The sequence below is a fragment of the Dipteris shenzhenensis genome, chromosome 21, assembly GCF_047967505.1.
Source record: "Dipteris shenzhenensis isolate YYH24624 ecotype China chromosome 21, Dip_SZ_1.0, whole genome shotgun sequence".
NCBI lineage: Eukaryota > Viridiplantae > Streptophyta > Polypodiopsida > Gleicheniales > Dipteridaceae > Dipteris > Dipteris shenzhenensis.
This window is the reverse complement of record NC_141616.1, coordinates 47232508-47250613: the sequence shown is the minus strand read 5'-3', so window position 1 is coordinate 47250613 and position 18106 is coordinate 47232508. Positions and strand designations below refer to the sequence as shown.

Below are 18106 nucleotides of genomic sequence, written 5' to 3'. Positions count from 1 at the left end.
TCTTCCCTTCTGATGGGAAGTCTCAGCCCAAAGATGTCAGCTTGAGATCTAACATAGATACTCATAGCTTCGGCCACGAACAAAAAAAGGAAAGGAGCAAGGAGGCATCCCTGACGGACTGATCTCGAAATCTGAAATCTCTCACCCCTTACCCCACCAATAAGTACCTGGCTGTGGGCTGATCTGTACAAAGAGGAAACACCTCTGATCCAAGCATCAGTAAAGCCAAAGCGTAGAAGGGTGCCCTCCAAAAAACCCCAATCTACTCTGTCATAAGCTTTTTAAAAATCCAAAAGTAGAATGGCAAGATTCTAGCCACTCTGCAAGGCCCACTCTGAAGCTTCCCAGAAAGAAAAAATGTTATCAAAAATGTTTCTGCCATGCACAAATCCCGTCTGAGTGTCATGAATGAGATCAGGGAGAAGTGGCTGCAATCGGAGGCTGATAGCCTTGGCCAGAATCTTGTAACAAGTCCCCAGAAGTGTGATAGGCCTCCACTGGGACACTAAATTTCTGCTACCTCCTTTTGGGATAAGGTGGATGAGACCCTCTGTAAGCGACCCAGGCATCTCGCCAGAGTCCCAAATGGCCTGCAGGGCTGAAGTAATATAGTCTCCAATCATATCCCAAAAGGCAATGAAAAAAGACGGGGTGAGGCCATCTGAACCTGGGCACTTGCCCTTGTGAAGGGCTGAAAGTGTAGTCCTGAACTCTGTGTTGGTGAAAGGTGCGTCGAGTAGAACATGCATACCCGGATTCACCAACACAGGGATACTCTGCCAAATAGCATGTCTAGCATCCTCTCTATCATGTGTCTCAGGATCAGCAGTAAGAAGGGTGGCATAGAAATCTGAAGCTATGCGTAAGACATCATCAGGCTCTGTCTGTAAAACCCCATGTGAGTCAATAAGCTGGGATACACTCTCTCTACTATGTCTAGGGCCAAGAGTAGAGAAAAAGTGTTTATTGACTCTACCACCCATCTGAATCCAGAAGGACTCCCGTGCATGAAAGGCATACTCTGCTCTCTGATCAAGCAATAACTGCAGATGAGCCCTTGCTGCAGAAAGGCGCTCCTGTATCCAAGCATCTGAAGGCCGTTTCTGCTCTTCCCTCTGCAAAGCTGCCAACTGCTGGCAAACACCACTCTCACGTCTGAGAATATCTCGTCTCCTGGTACAAGCAACTGAGCGGTAGAAGTCGCTAATACCAGAAAGGGCAGCGGCTACATGTGATGGATATGGCTGCCCACCCTGGACATGAGCAAACCATATCTGCAAGGCTGCCTCTGTAAGGTCCTCCTTTGTGTAAAAGGCATCTGGAATCCTGATGCTGGCAGACCGGCCTCTCAAGTGAGGCTCTGAGATAGCCAGCACAACAGGGAAGTGGTTTGAAGTGGAAACCCCAGCAGCAATGCATACCGATCCACCTCTGTCTAGTGCCCAGTCATCTACATAGAATCTGTCAATGCATGCATGAATAGGCATCTGTTGCTTCCTGTTCGACCAAGAGAACAGGAGGGACTGTGGCTGAATAAGAAAGGCATCATCACATCAAGTATCTCTGCCACAGAAATGGAAAAGGAAGGCATCCCAAGCTGCTCTCTTCAAAGAGTGAAGTCCGCCTTCTCTACCCCCTTTTTTGTCTGACGGTAACTCGACCATGTTAAAGTCACCTCCAATCACCCATGAATCCACAATGGGGGCCCAGGAGAGCAAAGTCTTCCACATAAGGACACGTTCCCCTCTAATGTTGGAGGCATATAGGTTAAGGAAACCAACCTTACGCCCTCCAATCAAAAGAATAATCCACTGAGCTCTAGAGGGAATAATGACTCCATGCCCAACAACTAAGGGGAGAACCGACTGCGAAACTGAAATAGAAGTGCCCCCCCTGGTGCCCAAGGCAGGCGACCAAAAAGTATGGCCAGAAAGCAACTTGCCTGACTTGGCACAATCTCTAGAATCCAGCTTGTGCTCTTGAATAAATAATATCTCAATGGAACCCCCAGTAACACCTGGATGAAGCTGATCCCGGATCAGCTGTCTATGGCGGCGATGTGGGACGCCACCTAGGCCCTGTATGTTCCAACTAATAATCCTCATCGACGGGAGGATGTAGAGTGGAACACCTTACCCGACCTAGTGGCGGAAACAAACCCCTCAACAGTTGAAGACCTCCTGCTCGAGGGGGGAGGGATGGAACCAAGTGGTGGAAAATCAACAGGGGAAAGAATCCTGGCACTTGAAGAAGAAGCCCTGTCAACAGGAAACCCAATCACTGGCTCCCCAAAAGTAGCGGGCACAAACTCCTCCTCTGGGAAATCTGAACCCTCTGCCAAGGCTGAAAACGAGTTCCTGTGGAGCAAGCCAGACACCGGAGTGCGAAGGATCCCTTGTGAGGGAAGAGGATCAATAGTGTAAGCTATCCCCTTCCCCCTATCCAAGGGAGGAAGTGAGGAATGCTCTCTATCCTGTGTCTGCCCAGCCGCGGAGACCTCTCGTGCCTCAAGAAGAGCATCTGGCACTGCTGGATCTAAGGAAGAAGCTGCAACCGGGGAGGAGGTCGAAGCTTCAGCGTCTCGGACTGTGCATGGTGAGACTGGAGGGACATCTCGAGGTGAAGCAGAGTCCACTAAGGTACCCTCGTGAACTGAAGGAGGAGGGATCTGCACACGTACCGGAACCCACTGTAGAGCGTCGCGTGTACCTGAGGTAGGTGGGGGTCGAGGAGCAGGTAAAGGACCTGTACCACCCCCCTGTCAAGGCCGAGGAGCAGGTGTTGGACCTGTACCACCACCAGGCGAGGATGATTTGGATGGGGGTAGCCAGGATTTTCAGTCACTTTGCCCACTCCCCATTTTTTATGACATGGGGCTCAGTGGCTTGGCTTTCTCTTACAGGACCTCAGGTTTTCTATGAGAGAGTTGACTCCTCTCGGGCCATTTCGGTTTGACGTAATCGGATTGAGTCCTGTTCGTTGGATGTGGTACCACACCTTCCTTTTACAGTTGTACATGCCTCTGTGGATACTTCTTGGGAGATTCTAGCGAGCATAGCATCCTGGCATATCTAGAGAGCCAGATGCATAGAGACTATGGAGGGTACTCAGGTTCATCTCTCGCTCACATTGGCTAGTATTTGGACAGACACCGTACATACTTTGATGGCCGTATGGACGGGTATGCAGGGAGACTCCCGTGCAGCCTCAGCTAGGAGGGCTTCTTTCTTCAGGGAATGGAAGGATTCTCCTTTCTTCTCTGAGACTACTACAGGGTTGAGGTGGCACTTTCAGCCTCAGCCTTGGTTGTTTTCCACCTCAGTCTGAGGGGGTTTTTTATTTATCCTTATGATTTCATGATGTTTTCCGCTTTGAGCTTGCTCTCGCGGGTTTTTTCTCTTAATAGAAGTCTTTTTCTTGGGGGGAAAAAAAAAACTCTTACCAGGTGATCTATTGATCACATGCATTGTAGTGTTCATTGCCTCAACCCAAAAACCACCAGAAAGACTTGCATTGGAAAGCATACATTGCAACCTTTCCTGAATGGTGCGGTTCATCTGTTCTGCAACCGGATTTCGTTCTAGAGTACGAGGGGACTTGAGCTCCCTCTTAATCCCATATGTATCGCATAAATGCTGAAAGTCATGAGAGAGATACTGTCCACCATTGTCAGTCTGTCGGCATTTAAGCGTTCTACCTGGCTGATTTTCAATCAAAGGCTCTTCCGAGCTATAGCACATCGCTCTTCCGAGCTATAGCATAAGACAAGCCCATACTTTCCTAGTTGCATCATCAATGAATGTCACATAGTATTCAGCCCCGCCTAATGACCGTGTAGGCATGGGATCACATACATCCGAATGCACCAAATCAAGCCTTTCAAGCTCTTTCTTTCCCCTTCTTTAATGGGCTAATTTAGTCAGAAAAATTCAAATGTGGCTCATGTGCCCCAACCTACAATGCCACAAAGAAGTACTTGGCTGCTCGGTTATTGCAACAACATGATCAGACACCCCTGATACATGTATCTTGTAATAGTTTTTGTCCTCAATTAAGACATTTTGGTAATTCATGGTGATAATCTTCTACACGATCGATTCTTGTAAACGCTAACGAAAGTAATACAAGTACAAAATTCCGATTGTGAGTTATATTATTATTGATTAAAAATTGAGATGCATATTATTGTTTTTATCAGAGCATCACCATAGCATATTGTGGACATTCAAAGGATATTTTATAAAGATATCTTTTAATCTTTCGTAAGTTTGAGTAACATGCGAAGAACTTAATTTAGCATGTAATATTTTTGTTCATAATTCTTGTTTGTGCATTTGCTGATTTCACCATACTGTTTTGATGATCCTAGAAGTTCTCTTTTGTCTTCAGAAGTCCAAGACAGCCAGTATATTGGTCTCTTGGCAACATTTCAGAGCTTCATCGTGACTAGTGACAAGGAGTAGAAAATGCTTGTATTCTAATTAATTATGTCACTTTTGCCTTGTTTTTATAAGCCTTCATGTTGGTAGCTATCATGTGGTCACATGTTACAATAGTGTAGAGAACTAAGAGTTTACCATGTCACTGTGTTAGATCACAATGTACATGAAGACCATGCAGATCTCACATCATTTCCTTTAATCCTCTATTTCTACTTTATTGTGCAGATTGCAGAAGATTATTCCCATGCACTATTTCTAGTCCGGCTACCTGGATATTGTCCTAGTAAGTAAACATCAACAATGTGCAACTGTTGTGGAGAAGAGAGAGTTTTACGATATTCAAATACCTTACACCACAATTTTATTGTATACCATATACCATTTTTAATTTTAAAGTTGCAACCTTTGAGTTATGTTAGATGTTGTTACTTCTCTTCACAAAACACATATCCACTTGCTTGGTGATTCATTTATTGCATATCTTTGTTTTCTGAAATCCTAAGCTCTTTAAATTAGGATGTTGGCCAAAAGAATGCATATGTTTTCCTATTGTTCTGTTGGGTACTAGTTGGCTAGGGTCTAGCATTTGAGGGTTGACCCCCATTGAAGGGGTTACCGGCATTAGTGTCCCCCAATTGGAGACATCTCTCTTTATGAGAAATGTAAAGAGTACACCCCACCCGAGTACCCTAGCATGGGACCAATCAAATGCATAGAATGCATACCGATCCAACAACTATTAAAGAGAATGTTACTCTAACCCTTTGAATAGAGCTAACTATCAGAAATCTAATGGTGAAAATAGAGGTAAAATCGGACTAGGATTGATCACCCAAACTGAATTATTAGTCAAGAAAATAAAGAGTGGTTGAACGTGGCATACTGAGGTAGCATGTTGACATGGCATGCTAATGTGGCCACCATGACATGGCATGGGACACATGGCAGCCCATGAGGTGGCACAAGACACATGGTAGCCTGTTGGGACAGGTGGAGGGCCATGCATGTCCCATGGCGCACCACTTGTTTATTTCCAGAGGAAGAACTTTCTATTAAAACCATGATAGGGCGCTAATCATGGGGAAAAGAGAAATGACACACTAGCTGTAAGAAAGAAACCACCCTACCTCCGGAGAACCTCAGCTCATTGCCTAGGGAATCTCTAGGAACAGGGGTAACAACCAAGGAGGAGGTTTATACAACTAGCGAATACTTGCGCCACGCCAAGCCTTGCGGAAATGCTCCTACCTTGTGGGGTTCGCTCTACAACCTATAGTCCCGCACTCTCGTATGGTGCGTAGGGTGTAAATGATATCTTGCTAGATGGCAACCAGAGTGTCTACGGGGGAATTGGATGCTTTGCCATCATAAAATGGAGACGGCTAGGTCGATGGAGGTCCTCCCTCCAACAGCCACACAACCATTGCCCCAGTGAAGTCTCACTACATCCTGCGGGCCACAATACGGAGGGGTCCCAACCAAATCCTCTATGTGGTCGGCAGCCCTAAAGACAATGTGGCATCGTCTCCAAGACTTTTCTGCACAACGTAAGCATTTACCATCCACCTGCATATGATTCAATCATGGGCCAATGAGACCATTATAAATATTGAGATCATGCATCCTGTCGAGGTCCAATAGGGCTTGTCCATAAGATGTGATTGGACCTCGTCTGTCAGCCGAAACCCATAGTATACCTGCACCCTCAAGGTCAATATCATGGCAGTAGAATGGAACCATCCCTGAAGTCGAAAAGTGGTACCTAATGGGCCCGTGTTCTCGCGTTGAAGTCCCCAACCAAGAGGACTTCTCCGCAGCTCGAGAAGTCAACAATGGAGTGATATAGGGCTGCAAATGGAGATGATCTCGAATATCTCTAGGCTGAAACTGGAAGGGCTGTGGCATAAAGGTGTGAGGATGAGGTCGGAGGCTAGGTGGTGACTGGGTGAGATGGGTGCGATATGGAGATGATAGTGGCATGGATGAGGCGATCCCCACAAGATGTGGGAGCGTAGGCTGACTGAGAGGCTGACTGAGAGGTAGAGGGGAGATAAAGGTCGAGGCGTAATGCGGAGCAGTGTATGACACCTCCGAAGTAGGTGTCATAAGCGGTGAGAGAGCTGTAACGGGAAAGGAAGGGAGGAAAGCAACCGACGTCATGGATATGGATATGTCACTGGCAATGGTTGTAGCTGTAGTTGGGAATGTAGACGTTGTAGGTTGGACGTGAAGCTGAAACTGAGGCTGAAGCTGAAGCTAAAGGTGAAGATGTAGCTGGGGCTGAGATTGAAACTAGAACTAAAGTTGAAATAGGGGCGGAGACTAAGGCTGAGGTGGGCCCCACCTTTGCTTTGTTGTCAACCCCAAGTCCACTTCGGTTGTAACACGTGTTCACATCCTCAAGTTTTAGTTGTGTTGGTTGGTTTTTTTGTTGTTGTCGTCTTTCTTAGCTTTGTCCATCTCTTCTTCGCCTTTTCCCATTTCTTTGGACTGATCAATGGAGAGGTAGTGGGGGGTGTTAACTGCGTGGATGGGGGGTGTTTGAGGCTAGAGGCGGGGGGGGGGGGGGGGGTTAGATTAGGGGGGGATGTGGACGAGCAGCAAGCAGGAGTGGAGGGCCGTGGGCTGGAGCAAAATGGTGAAGGGGTAGTGCGGGGAGGGGCCACAGGCTGGAGTGAGCAGGAGGGAGAGGCAGGTAGGGAGGGTTGTGGGTGGAAGGCGCAGCAAGGCGGAGGGACGGGGCTGTAGGTGGATGTGCAGCTAGGCGGGTCTACGATGTGGGGTGGAGGCACAGCAAGGCAGAAGGTGGCTGCGGGTGGAAGAGCTGCAAGGAGGGCGGAGATGGAGCAGCGAGCAGGGAGGTGGAGCGGAAGCAGGGGGGCGGCTGAGGTGCACACAGAGGGGCGGAGCGGTGAGAGAGAGAAAGAAAGAAAGAAAGAAAGAAAGAAAGTGAGAGAGAGAGAGAGAGAAAGAAAGAAAGAAAGAAAGTGTATAATTGTCCACTAAAGGCCAAAATGGGCCCATGGGACATGAAGAACTTTGCATACAAGATAGCTCAAAATCAACGTGCCACAAAGAAGAGGCATCGTCGAATATCATCTAAGTGCTACGCAATACAATGCAAGTGAAAGTACATAATGTCAAATCTGAGCCTAAATACAAAGTAAACTAGATGCAAGGAAACCGCCCCTGGGTGCAAAATGGGGGGATGAGTACAATATGCCAATGCAAAGATACAAGTCCAGGTGTCACGGAGTCTGAGAACCAAAATAATACTGGAAATCGTGTCCATCGACTCTGCCTCCTGCTATGAGAGTACAAATCTGAGCAAAGGTGAGGTGAGCGGCTGGTGGGGTGAGATTTCCATGAGTAAGTCTCCTTCGAAAAGCTGCCATCATCCTGGATCGTGAAGCGGCGAGTACGTCCCCTATGTAACAAGATCCTGCGGCGTCTACAAACCATCTCATATGTACATCCACAGGGTGGAGGCATGTGTCCTGTGTGAGCTTTGACCTCCTCGTGCTGCTCCTGGTCTCTGTCCTCTGGTATAGCGTGTGCCTGAGCTCTATCAGGCTGGGCTCTATCACGCTCCGGTCTGTGCTGATGGTCTCTGAGGTAGTCTCGTCGAAGCATAGTGGCCTCCCTGACATAAAGAGCTAGGCAATGCTGGTCCTCGTAGTCCATCACTCGTGAGAGAGGTCCAAAGCCATCCGTGAAGAGACAGTGGAATCTACCTCTGAGCTCATAATATAGCGGGCATCTGCAAATGAAGTGCTCCTCTGACTCCACCTCTCCCATGGTGCAACAAGGGCAGATCCTAGTCTCTCGGCCTGGTCACCGTCCATCCTCCATGCGTCGCATCCTACCAACCTCTATCTCGAGCTGATGCGAAGAGACTCTAAGCTGGCCAAGGGCAATCCTCAGTGAGTGGGACATGTGGATACATGTATAGCCTGGTGGAATGACAAATCCATCCTCTGAGATCCGAAGGAAGTGGTCACGATATGTGGCCATCTTCACCGGAAGCTGCGTGGGATAAATCCAAGTGCGATACGTATGAAGCTGCAGCAAGTCTGCTCTCGTGACCTGGCTAAGCTCGTGGCGAGTCAACTCGAGATGAGGGGCATCTATGCTGTATCGGAACGGAGGCAGTCTATCCATGTCTAGTCCAAGGGATGTGAGCCATCTAGTGAGTCTGAAGTACCAGCAGTATCGGGTCCCTGATCGTGCCAACTCCATAGAAGATGCAAGTGCTAACCATGGCAACCGAGCTCTGCCTGCTGCTGAGTCTCCAAACTCCCTGACCCTGTGCAGATACATGACCGACTGAAACGCTGCATCCAATGCAAGGGGAGTAGCTCCAAACTCTGCTAGTATGATCTCGTGCGGAACTGTAGCCTTGGCCCTAATGAGCCGAGAGAACATGATGATCTGTAACCTCTCTACTCGTCTCCAATCTGCAGCGCCGAGGTCTCCTGCCCAGAAAGGAGCTGCATACATCGCAGCTGGTCTCACCAATGTATCAAAAAGCAAGGATTTCGTATCGGGATGCTGAAAGTGGGACTGAAAACACTGACGCTCGAGATGAGCCAACGAAGCATACCCTTTACTAATCCTATCTCGTGCTGCATATGTCATGGTGAAGACCGGTCCCCTGAAAACTGCCCCCAAATAAGTGTACTCTCTAACAAGCTCAATGGGCTGTCCGTCATAAGTGAAGTAAAACTCATCCGTGCTGTAAATACGATCAGAGGTGTTGAAAACCATAACCTTGGTCTTGCCAAGGTTTACGGTCAACCCCCTGTCCTGGCAAAACCTGTGGAGTGCCTCAATATGTGCCTGGAGGCCCTGAGCAGTAGAGGAAATGAGAACCACATCGTCCGCATACAGGAGGATAGGAATGGAGGATCCTGAGAGAGTAGAGCCCACACCACCTGTCATCTGTACAAACATCTCTAGCTCATCAATATATAATCCAAAGAGAGTGGGAGAGAGCGGGCAGCCCTGCTTCACCCCAATCGTGCTGCATACCTCCTCTGAGAGCCCCTCACGTGTCCGAGCCCGACCAGTGACCCTCTCATACAAAGCCATGATAGCCCACTGTATCTCTCCACTGAAGCCCATCTGGCGAATCCTCTGAAACAATCTGAATCGCGGAACTGTGTCAAATGCCTTCCTGAAGTCCACGAAGCAACAATAAAGCCGTTGCCTTCGTGACTTCGCTTCCTCTACCAGTGCCCTGAGTGTGAGGATGTGGTCAAGTGTCGAATGATCCCTACGAAATCCAGCCTGCCCTCTGGCTCTGAGTCCTGTCGTCTCGACATGGTCATTTATACGGCTGTGATGCGTAGACTATCTGACGGGTGGTGTGTCCCATGGGTCCTGTCCCGTCAAGCGGTCGGGAGCAGGAGGTGGAGGTGGGGCTATATCTGCTGGTCTGCCATCTCTAAGCACTGTGGGAGCACACCTCAAAGGTGCCTGTGATGAGTCTGCCATCCCTGATCACTGCCCACTTGCCCTGAGCTCGGGCTGCATCTCTCTGAGGCATGAGCGCCTTGCGCTCCTCAACCTGTATCTGAGTCAGATCCTCGTCCATGGAAATCTGTGGATGGTCTCTGAGTGTCCCTCTCCTCCTGAGGGCAGCTAGACGTGCCTGGGCATCTTTGAATCTGATAATGAGGGGCTGCTCTCTAGTACGATCCCTCCCAACTCTATATGCTCCTACTATGCCATGATCTTGTACTCCCAATGTCTGAGAGACAAAGGTCACAGCCTGTGTCATCGTGGACTCTGTTGCCGAGGGCAAGATACCACGAATGCGAATGTTGAGGGCCTTTGTGGCCCTCTGCTGTGACTCGGCCAATGTAGCTGATACAGTGGATCTCTGAGGCTGTGATGGCTGACGGCGGACGACATCCACCCACTCTGTGGCTCTCTGGACCTCTGTCTGAAGGGAGGTCAAACACTCCTCAACCGCTGCTACTGCTGTAGTGGGAGATGTGTCTATGTTTTGCTGAACGCGAGTCTCGATCTGCTGCACTCGCTCTGTGTGTCCATGAATCTCTCTAGCAAGAGTCCTATGAGTCGCCTGTAAGACCTGAAGATCTGTCTTAATAGACAAGATCTCCCGATCCTGCTGTGTCACTCGATCAGCAAGAGATGCAACCTGAGCTGTAAGTAGAGCAATGGTCTCGTCCTTCCTGTGAAGCATCTGAAGGGCAGCTCGGAGGTGGGTCTCAAAGTGTTGAAGCTCTGGTAGGATGTGGCGGCAAGGACAAACAGCGCAAGGCATGGAAGGAGAAAGAGAGGGAGAAAGGGGGGAAACCGGTAAGGTGGGTAGCGGGGATGAAGGAGAAGGCTGGAAAGGGGGAGAGAAAGCGGGTACCGGGGATGGAGAGGAGGGGATGGGTAAAGTCTGTAGAGAGGATGAGGAGGAGGGAGCCTCTGGCAAAGTAGGTAAAATAGGCAAAAAAGGGGAAGAAGTGACAGAGGGCTGTGAGAGGGAGAGCAAAAAGGGTGGAGAAGGGGTAGGAGAAGAAGGAACCTGAGAGGGGAGGGGTGAAAAAAACTGCGGGTACATTGGTTTCACATTGGTTTCGACCCCTTTCACATTGGTTTCGACCCAGTAGAGGCAAATAAGAAAATCTTCTCGCTCTTCATCAGGTTCCCCGGGCTTCCCCAGGTTTACCATCAACTTCTTTCTGTTATTGGGGAGCATTTTGGCGCAGTTGCTGAGATCCCACCCCTCCCTGGGTTGCCATTGACTGCAGCAGAGGCAACCAAGGCTGATGGGGTTCCTAGAGTTAGGGTCCTTTGCAAGGATCCTAACCTCAAGATGGATCACGTTATGATCCAGCGCCCGGATGGTTCCTTTTTTCGCCAGAGAGAAGAGATTTCAGGCAGGCAGGACCAGTGCAGGATTTGCAGGACCTCAGGACATTTTGCCAGGGATTGCCCCAGGAAGAAGAAAAGGCCCAAGAAGCCCTCTGGTACAGCTACCGCCCCAAGGCATCGACAGGGGGGACAGGGGGGTGGTTCAGACCCAGCACTTGCCCCTCGACCTCGACAGAGGGGTGGTACAGGTCCAGCTCCTGTTTCTCGTCCTTCGCTTGGCGGTCCTCCTCAGTTAGGTGGTGGTACAGGTCCAACACCTATTCCTCGGCCTCGACAGGGGGGTGGTACAGGTCCTTCACCTGCTCCTCGACCCCCACCTCCCTCAGGCACACGCGACGCTCTACAGTGGGTTCCAATACATGTGCAGGTCCCTCCTTCAGTTCACGAGGGTACCTTAGTAGACTCTGCTTCACCTAGAGTTGTCCCTCCTATCTCACCATGCACAGTCCGAGACGCTGAAGCTTCGACCTCCTCCCCAGTTGCAGCTTCTTCCTTAGATCCAGCAGTGCCAGATGCTCCTCTTGAGGCAAGAGAGATCTCCGCGGCTGGGCAGACACAGGATAGAGAGCATTCCTCACTTCCTCCCTTGGATAGGGGGAAGGGGATAGCTTACACTATTGATCCTCTTCCCTCACAAGGGATCCTTCGCACTCCGGTGTCTGGCTTGCTCCACAGGAACTCGTTTTCAGCCTTGGCAGAGAGTTCAGATTTCCCAGAGGACGAGTTTGTGCCCGCTACTTTTGGGGAGCTAGTGGTTGGGTTTCCTCTTGACAGGGCTTCTTCTTCAGGTGCCAGGATTCTTTCCCCTGTTGATTTTCCACCACTTGGTTCCATCCCTCCCTCCTCGAGCAGGAGGTCTTCCCCTGTTGAGGGGTTTGTTTCCGCGACTAGGTCGGGTAAGGTGTTCCACTCTACATCCTCCCGTCGATGAGGATTATCAGTTGGAACGTACAGGGCCTAGGTGGCATCCCACATCGCCGCCGTAGACAGCTGATCCGGGATCAGCTTCATCCAGGTGTTACTGGGGGTTCCATTGATATATTATTTATTCAAGAGCACAAGCTGAATTATAGAGATTGTGCCAAGTCAGGCAAGTTGCTTTCTGGCCATACTTTTTGGTCGCCTGCCTTGGGCACCAGGGGAGGCACTTCTATTTCAGTTTCGCAGTCGGTTCTCCCCTTAGTTGTTGGGCACGGAGTCATTATCCCCTCTAGAGCTCAGTGGATTATTCTTTTGATTGGAGGGCGTAAGGTTGGCTTCCTTAACCTATATGCCTCCAACATTAGAGGGGAACGTGTCCTTATGTGGAAGACTTTGCTCTCCTGGGCCCTCATTGTGGATTCATGGGTGATTGGAGGTGACTTTAACATGGTCGAGTTACCGTTAGACAAAAAAGGGGGTAGAGAAGGCAGACTTCACTCTTTGGAGAGAGCAGCTTGGGATGCCTTCCTTTTCCATTTCTGTGGTAGAGATACTTGGTGTGATGATGCCTTTCTTATTCAGCCACAGTCCCTCCTGTTCTCTTGGTCGAACAGGAGGCAACAGATGCCTATTCATGCACGCATTGACAGATTTTATGTGGATGACTGGGCACTAGACAGAGGTGGATCGGTATGCATTGCTGCGGGGGGCTCCACTTCAGACCACTTCCCTGTTGTGCTGGCTATCTCAGAGCCTCACTTGAGAGGCCGGTCTGCCAGCATCAGGATTCCAGATGCCTTTTACACAGAGGAGGACCTTACAGAGGCAGCCCTACAGATATGGTTTGCTCATGTCCAGGGTGGGCAGCCACATCCATCACATGTAGCTGCTGCCCTTTCTGGTATTAGCGACTTCTACTGCTCATTTGCTTGTACCAGGAGACGAGATATTCTTAGACGTGAGATTGGTGTTCGCCAGCAGTTGGCAGCTTTGCAGAGGGAAGAGCAGAAGCGGCCTTCACAGATGCTTGGATTCAGGAGCGCCTTGCTGCAGCAAGGGCTCATCTGCAGTTATTGCTTGATCAGAGAGCAGAGTATGCCTTTCATGCACGGGAGTCCTTCTGGATTCAGATGGGTGGTAGAGTCAATAAACACTTTTTCTCTACTCTTGGCCCTAGACATAGTAGAGAGAGTGTATCCCAGCTTATTGACTCACATGGGGTTTTACAGACAGAGCCTGATGACGTCTTACGCATAGCTTCAGATTTCTATGCCACCCTCCTTACTGCTGATCCTGAGACACACGATAGAGAGGATGCTAGACATGCTATTTGGCAGAGTATCCCTGTGTTGGTGAATCCGGATATGCATGTTCTACTCGACGCACCTTTCACCAACACAGAGTTCAGGACTGCACTTTCAGCCCTTCATAAGGGCAAGTGCCCAGGTTTAGATGGCCTCACCCCGTCTTTTTTCATTGCATTTTGGGATATGATTGGAGACTATATTACTTCAGCCATGCATGCCATTTGGGACTCTGGCGAGATGCTTGGGTCGCTTACAGAGGGTCTCATCCACCTTATCCCAAAAGGAGGTAGCAGAAATTTATTGTCCCAGTGGAGGCCTATCACACTTCTGGGGACTTCTTACAAGATTCTGGCCAAGGCTATTAGCCTCCGATTGCAGCCACTTCTCCCTGATCTTATTCATGACACTCAGGTTTTGTGCATGGCAGAAGTATTTTTGATAACATTTTTTCTTTCTGGGAAGCTTCAGAGTGGGCCATGCAGAGTGGCCAAAATCTTGCCATTCTACTATTGGATTTTGAAAAAGCTTATGACAGAGTAGATTGGAGTTTTTTGGAGGGCACCCTTCTACGCTTTGGATTCACTGATGTTTGGATCAGAGGTGTTTCCTCTTTGTTAAGATCAGCCCATAGCCAGGTACTTATTGGTGGGGTAAGGGGTGAGAGATTTCAGATTTCGAGATCAGTCCGTAAGGGATGCCCCCTTGCTCCTTTCCTTTTTTTGTTCGTGGCCGAAGCTATGAGTATCTATGTTAGATCTCAAGCTGACATCTTTGGGCTGAGACTTCCCATAAAAAGAGAAGAGGAGCTACTTGACAGTGAGTTGGCTGACGACATAGCGATTTATTTGGATGCCTCTCCACAGACGCTCACTTCTTTCAGGACAGCATTGGATTTATTTTGCTTGGCGGCAGGGGCGCAGATAAATTGGCATAAATCCAATGGCTTTTGGATCAGTGATGAGGACACTCGAGTTTGGGGGCTTGACATAGGGTTCACTTGGGTTCAGAGGGGTGTGCCTATCAGGTATTTGGGCTGACAGGTCGGCTTGGGTATTTCTACCACGCAGCAGTTTGCTCCCGTGTTGGAGAGCATCAGAAGGAAGCTTCTCTTTTGGAGCTCAGCCAAGCTGGATCTTGCCTCTAGAGTTGTGGTGGTCAACCAGGTCCTCTTGGCCACAGCCTGGTTTATATGTTCATGTTGGTGCCGTTCTAGGGACTGCATCATTCAGCTCAGAAGACCGATCAGGAACTTTCTCTGGAGTGGGCTTGATGGCACAGCAGATGCCTTAGCCAGGGTGGCTTGGGAGACCCTCATCCTCCCTACACAGGATGGGGGTCTCAATATTATTGATCCAGATTTACAGTGCAGAGCTTTATTTTGCAAGATGGTGGTGCGAGGACTTATGCCAGGACAGGAACCGTGGAAGGACTTTCTTATCAGCAGCATACAGAGGTGCACACCTTTCTCAGGAGGAGACTGGATGAGCAGTGTTAGATGGATCTTCACCACAGCACACCTCAGGTCACCTTCGTCCCCTCTCATGGTTGCCATTCTGAAAGCTTGGGCCAGTTTCAGAAGCTCTCTGCAGAGGATTCCTCCTTCCTCCCGGGACGAGATTGATAGGCAGCCCATCATGTGGAACAACAGTATTTTAGATGATCTTGGCAGGCCACTGGGTGCCTTACTCTACATGCAGTGGGCCAGATGGGAGAGGGGACCTGCTTCTTCTTTGGGATCTTGGAAAGCTTTCCATAGGCTTCCAGAGGAAACCAAATCAAGGTTGACAGGACATCTCAGAGGGAGTGCAGGGAGGATCTTGCAGATTGAGGCAGCCCTTCCAGAGGCTTGGATAGACACAGATGATATGCCACTCACTTTCTCCACTTGGGCAGGTACTTTCTCGACAGGCAGGGTTCCGCTTCAGGTCTTAGCTTTCCGAGATGCACAGGAGGATGCTTTGGTTTTTAGTGTCCAGGATGGTGGCAGATTGCTCGTGTCCACAGAGGACATCTTGCTTGAGTCTGCTTTTCAACCTATCAGGGTTGTAGGTCTTTTGATGCAGGGATCAGATTCAGAGTGGTTCTTAGACCCTGACCCCCAGCTACTCTCCATCGGGTCTTGGAGGCTCTGGCTCTATGGAGGAGTTCCCATCAGGTATTTACAGTGGGAACCCGGAGAGTGGGAGTGGATTGACGCGGGGCATCGAGAGAAGAGCATCCCCTTCTTTTGTTACATGGTCAGTAATGCCAGGAGTTTTCAGCTCAGTAGTAGAGGTTGGAGACCCTCCAGAGTTCCTCATTGGGAGACTTTTGGTATTACTGCGGATCAGCAGAGGTACTTCTGGAGGAGGCTTTGGAAATCCCACAGGAATAGAAAGATCACTATCTTCTTTTGGCTTTCTATCCATGGAGGGATTGCAGTGAACCTTTGGAGATCCAGATTCGGAGCCGACCCTACTTGCCCTCGTTGCCTTTCTGCTTCGGAGTCTAATCAGCATTGCTTATGGGATTGCAGACAGGCGAGATTGATTTGGATGGGGATAGCCAGGATCTTCAGTCACTTTGCCCATTCCCCACTTTTTATGACTTGGGGCTCGGTGGCTTGGCTTTCTCTTACACGACCTCAGGTTTTCTATGAGGGAGTTGACTCCTCTCGGGCCATTTCGGTTTGACGTCATCGGGTTGAGTTCTGTTCGTTGGATGTGGTACCACACCGTCCTTTTACAGCTGTACATGCCTCTGTGGATACTTCTTGGGAGATTCTAGCGAGCATAGCAGCCTGGCATATCTGGAGAGCCAGATGCACAGAGGCTATGGAGGGTACTCAGGTTCATCCCTCGCACACATTGGCTAGTATCTGGACAGACATCGTACACACTCTGATGGCCGTATGGACGGGTATGCAGGGGGACTCCCGTGCAGCCTCAGCTAGGAGGGCTTCTTTCTTCAGGGAATGGAAGGATTCTCCTTTCTTCTCTGAATCTACCACAGGGTTGAGATGGCACTTTCAGCCTCAGCCTTGGCTTCTTTCCACCTCACTCTGAGGGGTTTTTTTATTTATCCTCATGATTTCATGATGTATTCCGCTTTGAGCTTGCTCTCGCGGGTTTTCGTTCTTACTTAATAGAAGTCTTTTTCATGGGAAAAAAAAAAAAAAAATGCGGGTACAAAGTAGCTATGGGCGGAAGATGAGATAATGGAGCTGAAACCGGTGTACCTGCGACTGGGAGTGCGGCAAGTGCGGGCACTGCGCTGGGCGGAAGATGAGATAATGGAGCTGAAACCGGTGTACCTGCGACTGGGAGTGCGGCAAGTGCGGGCACTGCGCTGTCGTTTGAAGAAGATGCAAGTCCTCTTCTACTATAGTGCAGCATATCGGTCGTGGCGGCCATTGATGTTGCTGCTGTTGCTGCTTCTGTAACATGCTCGACGGTGTCGGCCATGTTTAATTACGGGAAACCGGCAACATTGAAAAGCGGGAGATGGCGAGCACTGCCAATGCGCGATATGAGAGAGAGAGAGAGAGAGAGAGAGAGAGTGCGCGATGAGAGAGAGAGAGAGATTTCAAAAAATGCGCGATGAGAGAGAGAGAGAGAGAGAGAGAGAGAGAGAGAGAGAGAGAGAGAGAGAGAGAAAGAAAGAAAGAAAGAAAGAAAGAAATTTTATTAAAGGTCCACGGAAGGCCATACATGGCCTATGGGACACAAAATCATCCGAAAGGAAAATACATCATCAACGATGCGCCAACTAGGTGGCCTCATCGTAATACCGCTAAGATGCCAAAAATGGCTACAAAAATCCTAGATACAAAATGAAATGAAATAGAGTACCAAAAATGCCTAGATACAAAATGTAAAATATGAAATATGAGGAACATCGTCTTCCCTAAGGGGTCTGTGATCCAAAGAAATGATGGAAGTCATGGCCATCGACCATGCCTCCTGCCATGAGAGAGAGAGAGAGAGAGAGAGAGAGAGGCTGAGCGGGTGAGGGGTGGTTGAGGCGGAGAGGCTCAGTGGAGGGGAGGCTGAGCGGAGGGGCTGAGAGAGAGAGAGAGGCTGAGCGGGTGAGGGCTGAGGCAGAGAGGCTGAGGCGGAGAGGCTGAGCGGAGGGGCTGAGAGAGAGAGAGGCTGAGCGGGTGAGGGCTGAGGCGGAGAGGCTGAGCGGAGAGCTGAGCGGAGAGAGAGAGAGAGAGAGAGAGAGAGGCTGAGGCGGAGAGGCTGAGGCGGCGAGGCTGAGGCGGAGAGGCTGAGCGGAGGGGCTGAGCGGGTGAGGGGGGGGCTGAGGCGGAGAGGCTGAGCGGGGGGCTGAGCGGGTGAGGGAGGGGCTGAGCGGGGGGCTGAGCGGGTGAGAGAATAACCTGATCCTAAGGAGAGAGAGAGAGAGAGAGAGAGAGAGAGAGAGAGAGAGAGAAAGAAAGAAAGAAAGTGTATTATTGTCCACTAAAGACCAAAATGGGCCCATGGGACATCAAGAACTCTGCATACAAGATAGCACAAAATCAACGTGCCACAAAGAAGAGGCATCGTCGAATATCATCTA

General features: G+C 49.7%; 1 protein-coding gene across 2 annotated transcripts in view; it reads left to right on the top strand.

Annotated features, from left to right (window-relative positions):
* LOC147888956 (L-arabinokinase-like) overlaps window positions 1-18106 on the top strand; it is a 284402-nt gene that overhangs the window by 17490 nt on the left and 248806 nt on the right. For both annotated transcript variants that reach the window (XM_087393001.1, XM_087393000.1), the window contains exon 7: window positions 4668-4725. In XM_087393001.1, coding sequence (XP_087249127.1) covers window positions 4668-4725 — 58 coding nt within the window. The remainder of the gene's footprint in view (window positions 1-4667; window positions 4726-18106) is intronic.